The following is a 15,080-nucleotide window of genomic DNA, read 5'->3' as shown; positions in this document are numbered from 1 at the left end:
CTTGTGGGAAAGTTGGTAAAATGTTGGTTGGATGAGATAACTGTTAGATGGATTTGTAACTGGTTGGCTGACCAAACCCAAAGAGTGCTCACTAAGGTTCCTTGTCATCCTGGAAAAAAGTGACAAATGAGACGCCACAGGGTGTTGTCCTGGGTTCAATCCATTTTCCATTTCATAGAATCATAGAGTTGGAATAGACCACAAGGGCCATCAAGTCCAAGCAGGAAACACCAACAGAGCACTCCTGACATATGGTTGTCAAGCCTCTGCTTAAAGACCTCCAAAAAAGGAGACTCCACCACACTCCTTGGCAGCAAATTCCACTGTCGAACAGCTCTTATTGTCAGGAAGTTCTTCCTAATATTTAGGTGGAATCTTCTTTCTTGTAGTTTGGATCCATTGTTCCGTGTCCGCTTCTCTGGAGCAGCAGAAAACAACCTTTCTCCCTCCTCTATATTACATCCTTTTATATATTTGAACATGGCTATCATATCACCCCTTAACCTCCTCTTCTCCAGGCTAAACATGCCCAGCTCCCTTAGCCGTTCCTTATAAGGCATCGTTTCCAGGCCTTTGACCATTTTGGTTGCGTTCCAGTTTGTCAGTGTCCTTCTTGAACTGTGGTGCCCAGAACTGGACACAGTACTCCAGGTGAGGTCTGACCAGAGCAGAATACAGTGGCACTATTACTTCCCTTGATCTAGATGCTTTACTCCTATTGATGCAGCCCAGAATTGCATTGGCTTTTTTAGCTGCCGCGTCACACTGTTGGCTCATGTCAAGTTTGTGGTCAACCAAGACTCCTAGATCCTTTTCACATGTACTGCTCTCAAGCCAGGTGTCACCCATCTTGTATTTGTGCCTCTCATTTTTTTTGCCCAAGTGCAATACTTTACATTTCTCCCTGTTAAAGTTCATCTTGTTTGTTTTGGCCCAGTTCTCTAATCTGTCAAGGTCATTTTGAAGTGTGATCCTGTCCTCTGGGGTGTTAGTCACCCCTCCCAGTTTGGTGTCATCTGCAAATTTGTTCAGGATGCCCTTGAGTCCATCATCCAAGTCGTTGATAAAGATGTTGAATAAGACCGGGCCCAAGACAGAACCCTGTGGTACCCCACTAGTCACTCTTCTCCAGGATGAAGAGGAACCATTGATGAGCACCCTTTGGGTTCGGTCAGTCAGCCAGTTACAAATCCACTGAGTGGTAGCATAGTCAAGACCGTATTTTACCAGCTTCTTTACAAGAATATCATGGGGCAACTTGTCGAATGCCTTGCTGAAATCAAGGTAGGCTACATCCACTGCGTTCCCTTCATCTACCAGGCTTGTAATTCTGTCAAAAAACGAGATCAGGTTAGTCTGACATGACTTATTTTTCAGAAATCCATGCTGACTATTGGTGATCACAGCATTCCTTTCTAGGTGCTCACAGACTGTTTGCTTAATGATCTGCTCCAGAATCTTCCTTGGTATTGATGTCAGACTGACTGGGCGATAATTATTTGGGTCCTCTCTTTTCCCCTTTTTGAAAATAGGGACAACATTTGCCCTCCTCCAGTCTGCCGGGACGTCGCCTGTTCTCCAGGAATTCTCAAAGATGACTACCAGTGGTTCTGAGATCACATCTGCCAGTTCTTTTAATACTCTTGGATGCAGTTCATCTGGCCCTGGAGACTTGAATACATCTAAACTAGCCAAGTATTCTTGTACTATCTCCTTAGTTATTCTGGGCTGTGTTTCCTCTGCTGAATCATTTGCTCCAAATTCTTCAGGTCGGGCATTGTTTTCTTTATTGGAGAAGACTGAGGCAAAGAAGGCATTGAGGAGTTCAGCCCTTTCTGTGTCCCCTGTTTGCATTTCACCATCTTCTCCTCTGAGTGACCCCACTGTTTCTTTGTTCTTCCTTTTGCTACGGATATACCCATAAAAGCCTTTTTTGTTGCTTTTAACCTTTCTAGCAAGCCTGAGTTCATTCTGTGCTTTAGCTTTTCTGACTTTGTGTCTACACGTGCTGGCTATTTGTTTGAATTCCTCTTTGGTGGTTTCCCCCCCTTTTCCATTTTTTGTACACATCCTTTTTTAATCTTAACTCAGTTAAAAGTTCTTTAGATAGCCACCCTGGCTTCTTTAGGCACCTTCCATGTTTCCGTCTCATTGGTATTGCCTGAAGTTGTGCTTTTACTATCTCCCTCTTAACAAACTCCCAGCCATCATGAACTCACTTTCCTTTTAGTATTACTGTCCATGGGATCTCACCCAGCACTTCCCTAAGTTTTATGAAGTCGGCTTTCTTAAAGTCAAGAAATTGAGTCCTAGTATGCTTGGCTGCTCCTTTCCGCTGTATAGTAAACTTCAGAAGAGCATGATCACTCGTGCCTAATGATCCTTCCACTTCTACCCCACTAACCAGGTCATCAACATTGGTTAGGACCAGATCTAAAATAGCTGTTCCTCTTGTTGCTTCTCCCACTTTCTGGACACTGAAGTTGTCTGCAAGGCCAGTGAGGATTTGTGCTGCATCTGTTTAGATTATAAACCTGAGGACAGGGGCTGTTTTTAGTGATTGGCAAATCACACTGCAAGCCTTTTTTGGATAAATAGCAGTGTGTGTGTGTGTGTGTGTGTGTGTGTGTGTGTGTGTGTGTAAATAGCAAAGTAAACAAAAAGTTAGAAGGGGGCAGAATCAATTATGCAAAATGAGAGCATTTGTTCTATTCATAGAATTCAATTTTTGGCTTGCCTGGGCCCCAAATTTTGATTGAGATGGATTCCACAAGGTACACTCAGCCAACCCCTGGACATTGAAACCAACCAGAGAGGCTCCAGGGTTGTCATCCCATTGTAACCGATTACAGTGGAACCTCGGTTGTCAAACGTAACGCGTTCCGGAAGCCCGTTTGGCTTCTGAAACATTTGAAAACCGAGGCTCAATGGGGCAGTCGGCAAGCCCCATTGAGAAAAAAGAAAAAAGAGAAGCCATTCGGCTTCCGAGGCACATTCAAAAATGGAACCATTTACTTCTGGTTTGTTGGAGTTTGGGAGCCAAAACGTTTGGCTTCCAAGACATTTGGCTTCCGAGGTTCCACTGTATATGGAAACGGGATCCAGCCTGTCTGCTCTAAATCCAATCTGCTCTGCTTTAGAATGTGCTGGTGAATGAAGGCTTCATCAGGTTGCTGGATGTAGTCTGTGACATACGGCCTGAACTAGATGTCGTCTATGGAGGGGTTGGAGGCCACGTTGCCCATAAGATTCCACCACGGCCAGATGCAATGAAGCTGATTCAGGTGAGGTCCTCTTCTCGCATTTTTGTCATGTCAAAGAGAGAGTTTGCTTCTCTTTGGGTAGCAGTGGAGAACCCGTGGCATTCCAGCAGTTATTAGGCTCCTATCGGATGGAGTTCAGTAACTGACAGGCCACAGGTTTCCCATTCCTTTCTTAGTGGCCTTGCCGCACAGTCAGGCTTTTCAAACAGTGCATCCACCATGGTTATTTACAAACCGCAGACTTATCTCAAGGCTGCACTTGTGCTACAGAAACACTGCATTACCGGAGAGAGCACACCCCTTAAAAGCCATGCTTTTGCTGCCCATCAAAATGAGGTTACTTAGGGTTGGCATACATCTGGTAAATCCCGGACATGTTCTCTTTTGGAGGGCCAACATGCCCATCCATCGGAAATTTTTACATTTTAAAGGAAATGTATGGGGCTTTTCATTTGTTTTTGGCACGGGTGCAAGCCGCAGCTGCTGTCACCCCGAGCTTGCTTCCCTCACCTCTCCTCTGGAGCAGTGTTATGAAGTGTGTAGTTTGCATGCAAGCCTGCAGTTCTCACATGCAACCTGACTCTCAGTTCTAGGGAATTTTTGATGTTGGAACCTGGATGTACTCAAGAGCTGGGCACCCCGAGAATGAACAGACAACAGAGATGCATCAAAAAAGGATTCGGCTTATTGTCTAAAAAAAAAAAAAAAGAGAGAGAATTAGCACTAAAATATCAAAAAATGTCAGAAAACAGCACACTTACACTAGCCTTGGTTTAGAAGAGTTTAAAACCAAAATGCCTTGTCGACATAACCATTCACTGCCCAGAGTGGCTGCAGCAACCCAGTCAGATGGGTGGGGTGCAAATAATAAAAATACTATTATTAAAGGTACAAGAGTCCTTTAATAATAATCTGGCCATGCTACACATAAACCAGCTTCCTAGTCGACTCCTGTTTTCGAAAGCATGCATTCTCTACAAGACTCAGTAGATGGTGCTATTGAATGGGAAAATAACATTACAGTACATCTGGAGAGAAAGCAAGTACCGTATTTTTCGCTCTATAACACGCACCCGACCATAACACGCACATAGTTTTTAAAGGAGGAAAATCCGTAGGCATGCCACCCATAGGCATTCCCTCCATAACACACAGAGACATTTCCCCTTACTTTCTAGGAGGAAAAAAGTGAGTGTTATGGTGCAAAAAATACGGTACTCTCCAACCTGACCTAATCCGTAAGGGTGGCATACTCCAGGTGTTAGGGACTACAACTCCCATCATCCCTGATCATTGACCACACTGTCTGAGCCTGATGGGAGTCCAACAGCTTTGGGAGGGCACCACATTGGCTATCCCTGCCCTACATTTTGAGGGCATAAACTGCTGTGCTGAGACAGAGGTTCACAGGAGCCAATGTAAGAATCCCCTCCTAGCAACACAAAGACCCTGGAGTCAGCCCAAATCTTCTTTCCACAACTCTGAAATATAAGCACCCTAAAATTTGACTAGATTACTCACAACTTAGTTGCATTGTCTTTGATAGTGCTTGCTCCCAAGTAAATGTGTATTGGACTGCAGGCTAAATTGCAAGCTGCAGTATATCAAATTGCAAGAGACCTTTTCCAGTATCTTTTGATTTTGCAATTTATTACCAGGCCTCTTGAGTCCATAGCAAACATTTCAATAAAAAATCCCATGGTGATAAAATAATCCAAGAGAATAAAACAGCACAAAAATAATCTTAATTTCTTCCTCAGCACTGACATATTTATAAAAATCAACACTGTTCTTAACTGCTTAAAAGAGAACATAGAGCTGGCCTGATGAACGTCTCTGGGGAGGGTATTTCTTTAAGTGAGTGCCACAACTAAGAATCATCTGCTAAGAATCAACTAAGAATAATCTTAGGGCCCATCTGTACCATCCTAAATAATGTTTCATGCCTTGAATATTCTTGCAATGGGCAGGTTTAAATAAATGGATATCAATCTGGAAAGAGAAATAGAAGTATCCTGGCAAAAGAATGATATTTTCAGTTAATAAAGAGCACCCAATAACATATTTGTATTGTAAATGCTTAAAGATAAACAGGAAGGAAGCAAAAGAATAAGCAGAATCGCTTCAAGAGTGGTTCGTTCTAGTGGTTTTGAGCAACAGAAAACGTAGCCTCTGCACCAGAAGTCCAAGATGTAGATATAATCTGAATATATAAGAAAAACAGTAAATGCTATCCATGGGAGAGGGATCGGACTTGTGGTCTCATGTAGGTTTCTTCTATTTTCTATTCCTAGAACTATTTAGATGAACACAAGTTGAGGCTCTGGGACTTCTTTAGGAATATGGACAAATATGGCAACATGAAGATTCCCGTGGCAGAGTTTCGAAGAACCATGATGCTGGTATGTCCCAGAGGCCGACTATACTAGAATTTCAAAGAGATTTGGTTGGTTTAAATTATTGTGGATTCTCTCAAAGACCCCTGGGTCTTGCAAGTTCACTGGGGTGTCGGCAATATTGGCTGGGAGGACTTCAGCCCTTTCCCAGAACTTCAGTTTCTGTGTTTTCCATGGTTGGAAACCGAAACAGTCAAGCAAGTGTGGAAGCAATTTAAATGTTTAGTGTAGACAGATGAAAACAAGACTCATTTTCTCACATTGGTACATCTCTAGCTACTCCAAGTACCTACCACAAACCCTATGTTTTATTGTTACAATATTTCATTTTCATCCCCGTAAGTATTGCTGGTACAGAGAAGCAGATGGGAAAAGAGACAATTGGGTCATCAAACAGTCAGGAAAAGCAGTGACATTTGTTGGCAGGGGTCGTGGCTGTTTAGAGAATGAGACGAGTTGCAGAGATTGAGCCATCTGAGCACATAACTCAAACAAATCAGTGTAGATGCGCTGAAACATTATTGGCCAAAGTCTAGATGTGAGATTGGCAATGGGCAGGGGTGGGTGCTGAAATTAAAATTCAGAATTGGTCCTGGACATAGATATTGGAAGTGGTGAGCGAGGGTCATGAGGGTTTTCCACCTTGTGTTTCAGGCCAGGGGTGCCAGCTTGGCCCCCGGGGCCGTGGGTGCCATGCAGTGTGCATGGCCATGGCACCGAAATTTGTGGGTTCTCAGCCCCTTCATGGGGAATTTTGTGGGTGCTCGGGCACCCAGGGGCCCAGGGAGTTGGCACTTATGTTTCAGGCAGTTTGAAGTGTATTATTATAAACAGGATGTGTTTAGAGAAGTTGAGTTAGGAGGAGTCAGCAGGGTCAGTCTGTTGCATGGTACCTTTCTCAGCAGATAAGATAGGGGAGAGAGGGAGGTGGGCACTATTACCTTACAGCCACCCAACAGAGGAAGGAATATATCAGGAGGGCGGAACTTCTGTCCCTCCAGATGTTACTCGACTCCAGCTCTGGCACAGCCAGCAGCCAGGCGTGACAGCAGTTGTAGTCCATCCACATCATTACAGGTTCCCCATCTCTGGAATATGTAACTGTACTCAATTTCAATAATGTTATTTTTCTTGTATCACAAGCAAAAAAAGATCCCCTTGGACCGGGTACAGGTTGTGGAACTGGTGCGTAAGCTAGACCAAAGCAGGACGGGGTACGTGGACTACAGGTGAGTAAACGGTAGGCAGATTTGGCGTGTTACTCTATTTTCTTCTCGGTTTCTGGTTTTCCGTCAAGAGATCAAATAGATCTCTCAACCAGGCCACAGGTCTGCATTTTCCTATGGCATGACTGCCAAATTGTTCCCCTTTTACAAATCTGTTCGGAAAAGAGTCACACCACCAACCTCCATGGCATTCTTTTGAGTTAGGAGGAGTCAGCAGGCTCTGTCTGGACAACAAGGAGGGAGCCAGTCTAGCTTCTCTAGGGAGGGAATTCCAAAGTCTGGGAGCAGCCACTGGGGAGGCATAAAGGTGCTAAGGCTTGGACTTTGATGGTCTCTAAGGGGTGGGATGCAGGTGGCGCTGTGGGTTAAACCACAGAGCCTAGGACTTGCCAATCAGAATGTCGGCGGTTCAAATCCCCGTGACGGGGTGAGCACCCGTTGCTCAGTCTCTGCTCCTGCCAACCTAGCAGTTCAAAAGCATGTCAAAGTGCAAGTAGATAAATAGGTACTGCTCCGGTGGGAAGGTAAACAGCGTTTCCATGCGCTGCTCTAGTCCGCCAGAAGCGGCTTAGTCATGCTGGCCACATGACCCGGAAGCTGAACTCCAGCTCCCTTGGCCAATAAAGCAAGATGAGCGCCGCAACCCCAGAGTTGGTCATGACTGGATCTATGGTCAGGGGTCTCTTTACCTTTAACTTTAAGGGGTGGGCAATCTTGTATGCTTCTTCCTTGTTCTTTCCTTTGTAAACTCAGTCTCCTCGTTGTTGTTGTTGAAATTATTACCTTCCCTTTAGTAGCAGGTCCCAGGATGGGTTACAACAATTTTAAATGTCAGAATTAAAAACAGTTAAAATACTGCCTTTGGCCTCAACACTTCCTAAGAGCCTAGATTCATTTCTAAAGCAATAATAGAACTGCTTTAGTGATAATGCTATATGCCAGGTTTTCCCAAACTTGGGCCTCTAGCTGTTTTTGGACTACAGTTCCCATCATTCCTGACCAGTGGTCCTGCTAGCTAGGGATGATAGAAGTTGTAGTCCAAAAACAGCTGGAGAACCCGGCTATCGGGTTTATTGTTCAGACAGCTCTCAACTTAATGGCCAGCGCATATTGCTTCCCAGCCTCTGGCAGGCTGGTTATGTGCCTTCAGTGTCATGTACAGTACTGAGCCTTCGGCACATAGCCCCACGTGGGGTAAATATGTGCCCAAAGCCGATTTCTACATGTGATGTGGTGGATATGTGTGAATGTGGGTTTGAAAGCAGCACATGCAAAAATACTCTTTCTTTGGCCTTTCTGTGCCCAGCGCGAAGTTCTTTGCAAAGGTCTGTTGGGGGATGAGGGAGAAAAATTCAGGTCTGCATCCCATATTGCATGAGTGAAGGGCAGCTTGTACAAGGCTCTGTTGTCCAGTTTGGGGCAATTTCTCCCTCCCACTGCAGCCCTATATGACATAGCTCACCATGTTTGGTAGGCCCCCAGCCCTCCTGAGATGCTTTTCAGCGGGTAAAGGGAGCAGCACGGGTGAGGGTGGAGAGAGTGGAAGGGAAAGGAAAGATCCATTGTGCAAATTTCTGCTTGTGCAACACTGGATAGAACTCTCAGCAAACTTTCTTTTTTCAAAAAACAAATCCTCACTGTTTTTTCCCCTTCGCCTTTCAAATTAGTAATTATAAAGTTGAGGAGCCAGAAAAGAAGCCTGAGGAGGTGGAAGAGGAAGAAGGCTAATCAGGTCCAGGCGTCAGGTCAGCCAGTGAAGGATGGAAGGATAAGTTGTGTCAGGAAGCTAAGAAACATGTCCTGTGGGCTGAGGGGGACGTACTGGAAGTGGGGAAATGATCAAAAGTCTTGACTTTAGATCGTAAAATATACTGAAATATCAACTGATTTCCAAAAGAAAGAAATACAGAATCTAAAATATCCTAGGGAAAACACAGCACAACCCCCAAGCAGTGCAATAATAATAATAATAATAATAATAATAATAATAATAATAATAATAATAATAAGTATTATTATTATTATTATTATTATTATTATTATTATTATTATTTATACCCCACCCATCTGGCTGAGTTTCCCTAGCCACTCTGGGCAGCTTCCAATCAAGTGTTAAAAACAGTACAACGTTAAATATTAAAAACTTCCCTAAACAAGGCAGCCTTCAGATGTCTTTTAAAGATAGGATAGCTGCTTATTTCCTTCACATCTGAAGGGAGGGCGTTCCACAGGGTGGGCGCCACTACTGAGAAGGCCCTCTGTCTGGTTCCCTGTAACTTGGCTTCTCGCAGTGAGGGAACCAGCAGAAGACCCTCAGAGGAGGACTTCAATGTCAGATATTTTATTTCTTTGACATCTGAAGGGAGGGCGTTCCACAGGGTGGGCGCCACTACTGAGAAGGCCCTCTGTCTGGTTCCCTGTAACCTCACTTCTCACAATGAGGGAACCGCCAGAAGGCCCTTGGCACTGGATCTCAGTGTCCGGGCTGAAAGATGGGGGTGGAGACGCTCCTTCAGGTATATAGGATTATTATTACTATTATTATTATTATTATTATTATTATTATTATTATTATTATCTTTACATTCCCATGTGGAACTGTGTGTGTCATGGTCACCAGTCAGACATTCCTGTCATGTTACTAGTGACAAACAACATGATTCTCCCACCTAGGATCATGCCATTTTGCGAAATCCTTTTCGTTTCATACATCATCATCTAATATGCTTTATAGTTAATAGTGTGGCAGAAGCAGTTTTAGTGCTTTCTAGATCAGGAGATGAAGAGCCTCCAGGTGTTGACGGACTCCAGTTCCCATCAGCCCCAGCCAGCATTGTCAATGGTCAGAGATGGTGGGAGTTGTAGTCCATAGGGAGTGCACTGGTTCCCCCATCTCTGCTGGAAACAGAGACACATTTTTGCTGTTTCTGAAGCAAGCTCTTTTAAAAATTAGTCCAGCAATTGATGACTAACACACACACACTTCTCCCATTGTATGATTTGTTTGTGCTTCAACCCTTCAGCAGCCATGCACTTTTCTGCCATACAGCTCTGATGTGGAAGCATATCCATATTGACAGTCAAATGGAATCTACACACATAAAAAAATCACTGTGGTGGTTTTTTTTTTTAAAAAAAAAGTTTTGAAAAATATATTGAATTTGCCATAGCTCACCATCACCATCTAGTGTCACATTTGTACATTGCACTTTACAATATAGCTGAGGCCTCAGAGCTTGGTAGACAAATAGTCTGACTTGGCATAAGGCGGATACTGATGTACTTATGCTCCTAAATATTTGTATTCATTAAGATAGTATGCATAATTGTATCCTAAAAGCGAAAACATTAAGATACTTCAAATTGCTGTGATTTAAGGATGAAGAGTAGGCGTAAAAGTTCCAATCAGTCTGCCTTCCTTGCACACTGAGTTCCTGTGTCTTTCAGAAGAGTGAATTTTAGCAGGTACAATACTTGCTTTACCTGCATAAATTTCCTCTCCTACATGACTATGGGCTCATCCACACTTCTGTTTGTTCCACCACTTTCCCCTGGAAAAACCCATACTTTGTTCCGATTTAGCACTAGAGAGTGAGTTTCTGGTGGGAAGTGGTGAGGCAAAGGCAAAACCCATACTCCGAACCATGCTTTCTAGACACAGGACAGGCAGAAGTAGGGATTTGGAGGTTTTCTTTCTGTGCTTCATATTACTCCAGTCAGTACATTTTGAGGCATGCCTGCAGGATCTGGACAAATTTCTCAAAACAGCTGAGGCTTCCTAAGGAATTTTGCTCTTATTCAAGAACTGAGATCCTTTTCTTGCTTCACTGCATGACAAAGGAGATTAGCTGTATTGCAAATTGCAAGGCACTGTTGTTTTGCAAAGTAGCAACACTGGGCTGTGTGATCTGCAGTGCCTCCCTTCTCAGTATTTTGCAGGAGGAATTATCATAATGTTATGTTTGCACAAATAAAGCGGATTAAAGTGCTCTGTTAAAGTGCAACAAATCCCCCTCTTTTTAAAAAAAACCACACCACCGACTTCTTGTAGTTTTGAAAGAAACAGAGAAATACATGGAAAACTCTGAAATGAATGAATGGCTCATTACAAGATGTGCAAACACTCCACAACAGTATTAGGATGAATGCAGAATGAATGCTCATTGTCATATAACCACCCTGTAAACAAAGCAGAGGAAATGTGCAATAAAGACCAAACATAGTCTAACCACCTTACACCTTTGTGTAAGCAAATCAGGATGAAATGCTGCATAAACAGGTCATCTGGATGAGCCCTTAGCTAGAGATACAGAGAACAGTTGAGCGGCCGGGTCACCATGTCAGAAGTTTAAAGGTGAGTAAACTGAGTTCAGGTGAGGCTGTTTTAGAGGAGCCCAAGATGCTTCTTGTGCAGATCTAGCCTTTAGATGAGATTTACCATAATTTCCTGTGTATAAGATGATTTTTATTGTTATAAAATAATGTTAAAAATTGGGGGTTGTCTTATACACGTATAGTGCAGAGAGGGGCCGGGTGATTGGTTGCAGCCACGAGCAGGAGATTGGCAGTGGCAATTTGGTGGGTGATTGGTGCCTGAGGCAAGGGCTGCTGTCGGTTGGCTGCTGCTGCGGCAAGTGGGTGGGTGATTGGTGGCTGTGGCAAGGGCTGCTGTCAATTGGCTGCTGCTGCGGCAAGTGGGCGGGTGATTGGTGGCTGTGGCAAGGCCTGTTGATGATTGGCTGCCGCTGTGGCAATTGGGTGAGCGGTTTTTGGCAAGCACCCCCCCACACACAAAAAACTGAACAACTCTGGGCAATCCCCCCATTTTCTTAATTTGGAGCCCCCCAAAATGGGGGTCGTCTTGTACACGGGGGCGTGTTATACACGGGAAAATATGGTAATTCTTGACAGAATGACCAAGTTCCATAGCAGTAGTTAATCCAGAAAAAGGCAGATCTGTAACAGATATATGATTCTGTGATTCTATGAAATTTGTGCAACCATTTCTTTCTTAATACAGGGTACTTTGAATCTCACCATTGACCCTCTTCAGGAATATGATAATATGATATTATACAAGTTTTATAATAAGAAATGTGGCACACTGATAGTTCACAGTCTTTGAGTAAGCTAAGGCAAAAGAAGAGTCTTAAATCATTGAAAATATTTTTATTCAGCAGGTTGGGGGGAAGCAAATGTAACGTAAGCTCGGGTATATAAGAAAATACACACCAAAATAGCATGCTGACTTAGCTAAAACTCTGACTTAGCTAGAGGATGAAAAATGCTTTGTCAGGACTAGATAATAAGTTTCCACAGTTATAAAAGAAGTTGCTGTTCCATTTGCAGGTTGGCTTCTTAATCACAGAGAACAAAGCGAGCCCAGGAGGACTGTATTTTGTACTTCTTTCAAACATCTGAATTGGCTCTTGGTTTCCCGGGTTCAAGGATGACGATCCAATCAAAGGGCTGTTCTTTCTTTAAAGGCTTTACCCAGCCTCTGTAGATGGAGAGGAAGAAGGGCAGGAACAGAATAAAATTGATGCATTGGCTAACTCTCCTGGGAAACCGAACTTCTTTTAAAATCCTAATACGAAATGTTATGTGCAGCAGACTGGATTATTCCTCTGTTCTGTACAGTGCCTGGCATCCTGTTTGTTTGCACATGTAAAAGCATTCTCTAAAAGCTTTCACTTTGGCCAAAAGGGGTCTCAGAGCTGCTTAGAAGCTCAGTAGGGAATGTTCCTTGTTATGTAACCACCCCATAACCAAATCATAACAAATGTTCAGTAAAGAGTGCACATCATCCAGCTGCTACATAAGCAAATCAAGAAGAATGCTGAATAAACATGTTCCCTGGAGGAATGATGTGTCTGTTTCATACTCATTTCCAGGACTGCCAGTCTATTACAGTCTTACATACCAATGATACCACTTTTCCCAGGGAGGTGGGATGTGAACACCTGATTACCAGATGACTCTCTGCTTCCAGAAGGCCCCATCTATCAATAGAAATCTTCTTCACAACAGTTGCATGGTTGACTACTTTGCCAGTCCCATCAGGATGATCTCCAGCGGTCCTGCTGGTTCTATCATCACTCTCCTGAGCACACCTTAGTTTTGCAATTATAGACAGGACTGGGAGTGAACTCATCCAGACTAACCCTCCAACTGCAAAACAGTATCCTACTAGAACTACTAGACAGGTTTGGTAACTGCAAAAAAGAAGCACTTGAAGCACAGTGATGATCAAAGCACCCTCAAGGAAGCGATAAAAGAGGAGAAACCCATGCAACAGGACAAAGCAATACTATGTGCTGCGTACTAAGGCATGGCCTTCAAGGTGGTGGTTCTGCTACATTGCTGAGTGCACCAGTGGATGGACTTCTCACCTGGAAGCGCCCTTTGCCTGGGCATCCACCCAGCCTTGCAGCTCACTCACACAAGGTTCCTCTGTATAACAGAAACGGGAAGACTTGCAGCACCTGCTTTCTTTTTTACTGGAAGGTTGAGGTCCACCAACTGGAGCCACTATGAAAGACAGACAATTAGAATAAAATAATTCTGAGCCCAGGAATTTGGTCCAAGTACCAGCTGGATAGATAGGTCTTTACCATGAATATCCACTTGTTAATGTTTTAGTCTTATTTTAAATGTATTTGGTTTTTTTGTATTTTTAACTGTTCTTAATTATCTTACATGTAAATTGTCTTCAGGCAGTGGTTTAGAAGGTAGTTAATAAATAGTAATAATAAGAATGAGGGACACGGGTGGCACTGTGGGCCAGAACCTAGGGCATGCTGATCAGAAGGTTGGTGGTTTGAATCCCCGTGACGGGGTGAGCTCCAGTTGCTCGGTCCCTGCTCCTGCCAACCTAGCAGCTCAAAAGCATGTCAAAGTGCAAGTAGATAAATAGGTACCAGTGGGAAGGTAAACGGCGTTTCCGTGCGCTGCTCTGGTTCGTCAGAAGCAGCTTAGTCATGCTGGCCACATGACCCGGAAGCTGTACGCCGGCTCCCTCGGCCAATAAAGCGAGATGAGCGCCGCAACCCCAGAGTCAGCCATGACTGGACCTAATGGTCAGGGGTCCCTTTACTCTTTACCTTTACCAAAACTGAACTGATTGTACATTCTTTCCACACACACAAAATACCTCCGGTCATTCCACCCTCTGTATCAGAAATGGGGAACCTCAAGCAGCTCTCCAGGCTTCCCTCTCTGGCCCTTGCCACACCCCTTACTGGGGCCCTGACCCACATCCTCCGGTACTTTTGCCTGGGTTGAATAGATCCTTGAGCTGTGATTGTGGTGTGTATCCAACTCAGGATGGCCCTCGGATCAATAAAAAATCCTCTTCCCTGCTTTACAGCTTTTTTCCTTTCAGCAGTGTAATTGGTGTGTGTGTGTTGCTTTGTTGTTGCCATTGATAAACAAATGGGAGGAGTCAGAAATCTTTGCCGATGCACTGCATATCAACTAGAGGCTTATCTGCCAGTACAACCTTCTGCCCATCCCTGCAGTGTATGGAAATCACTGTACCGGTAGAGAAAGGTAAATGATTTTGATCCCAAAATGCCACTGGGTGACCTTGGGCCAGTCACACTTCTCTGAAGTCTCTCAGCCCCACTCACCTCACAGAGTGTTTGTTGTGGGGGAGGAAGGGAAAGGAGATTGTTAGCCGCTTTGAGACTCCTTTGGGTAGTGATAAAGCGGTTTATCAAATCCAAACTCCTCTTCTTCAGCTCCCTCATCCCTGCTTTTTTTTTAATCCTCCCCTACCTATCCTCCCTGTTGCTTCACAGAGGCCTGGTGGACACGCGGAATCAGATGGTGCGTGACCAGCGGCGTCAGCTCAGGCTGGAGGAGTCGCAGAAGAAGAAGGAGAAGCACAAGAATGAGCGTGTGCTGCAGACGTTCAGGAGCGCCGTGGAAGTGGCCACGCCACACAGCTCGATGGTGATCTCTCCGAGCCAGAAGTCAGTGGTGCAGCCGGAGCCTGATAGCCCTCCGCCCACCCGTTCCTCAGCCACCCCTCTGAGCTCATGGTATTACCCGGCGGCGGCGGCAGGAGTGTCCACCAGCAGCCAACATTCTGCTGGCCAAGCGCCCTCTTCCAGCAACCCTCTCTCCCAGAGCGAACCACATTCTGCCTCAAGGGGCATGCCAGCCTCCAGCCTGGAAGTGAAATTCTACTC

At 44.4% G+C, this 15,080-nt stretch overlaps 1 protein-coding gene across 3 annotated transcripts in view; it reads left to right on the top strand.

Annotated features, from left to right (window-relative positions):
• The window catches only part of LRRC74A (leucine rich repeat containing 74A), a 31,001-nt gene extending 18,561 nt beyond the window's left edge, over positions 1-12,440 (top strand). The window contains exons 11-16 of one of the 3 annotated variants that reach the window (XR_014525927.1): positions 3,141-3,284; positions 5,558-5,665; positions 6,803-6,888; positions 8,553-8,630; positions 11,165-11,239; positions 12,235-12,440. Coding sequence is in view for 2 of the 3 variants with exons in the window: in XM_083502844.1 (XP_083358970.1) it covers positions 3,141-3,284; positions 5,558-5,665; positions 6,803-6,888; positions 8,553-8,613 (399 nt within the window). In the remaining variant the exon portion in view is untranslated. Of the gene's footprint in view, positions 1-3,140; positions 3,285-5,557; positions 5,666-6,802; positions 6,889-8,552; positions 8,773-11,164; positions 11,240-12,234 lie in introns of those variants that run through there. The other 2 variants (XM_083502844.1, XM_083502843.1) reach the window with 2 other exon arrangements.
• Positions 12,441-15,080: the final 2,640 nt, after the last annotated feature.

This window comes from Podarcis liolepis (genome assembly GCF_965112155.1).
Source record: "Podarcis liolepis genome assembly, chromosome: 1".
Taxonomy (NCBI): domain Eukaryota; kingdom Metazoa; phylum Chordata; class Lepidosauria; order Squamata; family Lacertidae; genus Podarcis; species Podarcis liolepis.
The sequence above is the reverse complement of the archived record's forward strand: the minus strand, read 5'-3'. Positions and strand labels throughout refer to the sequence as shown.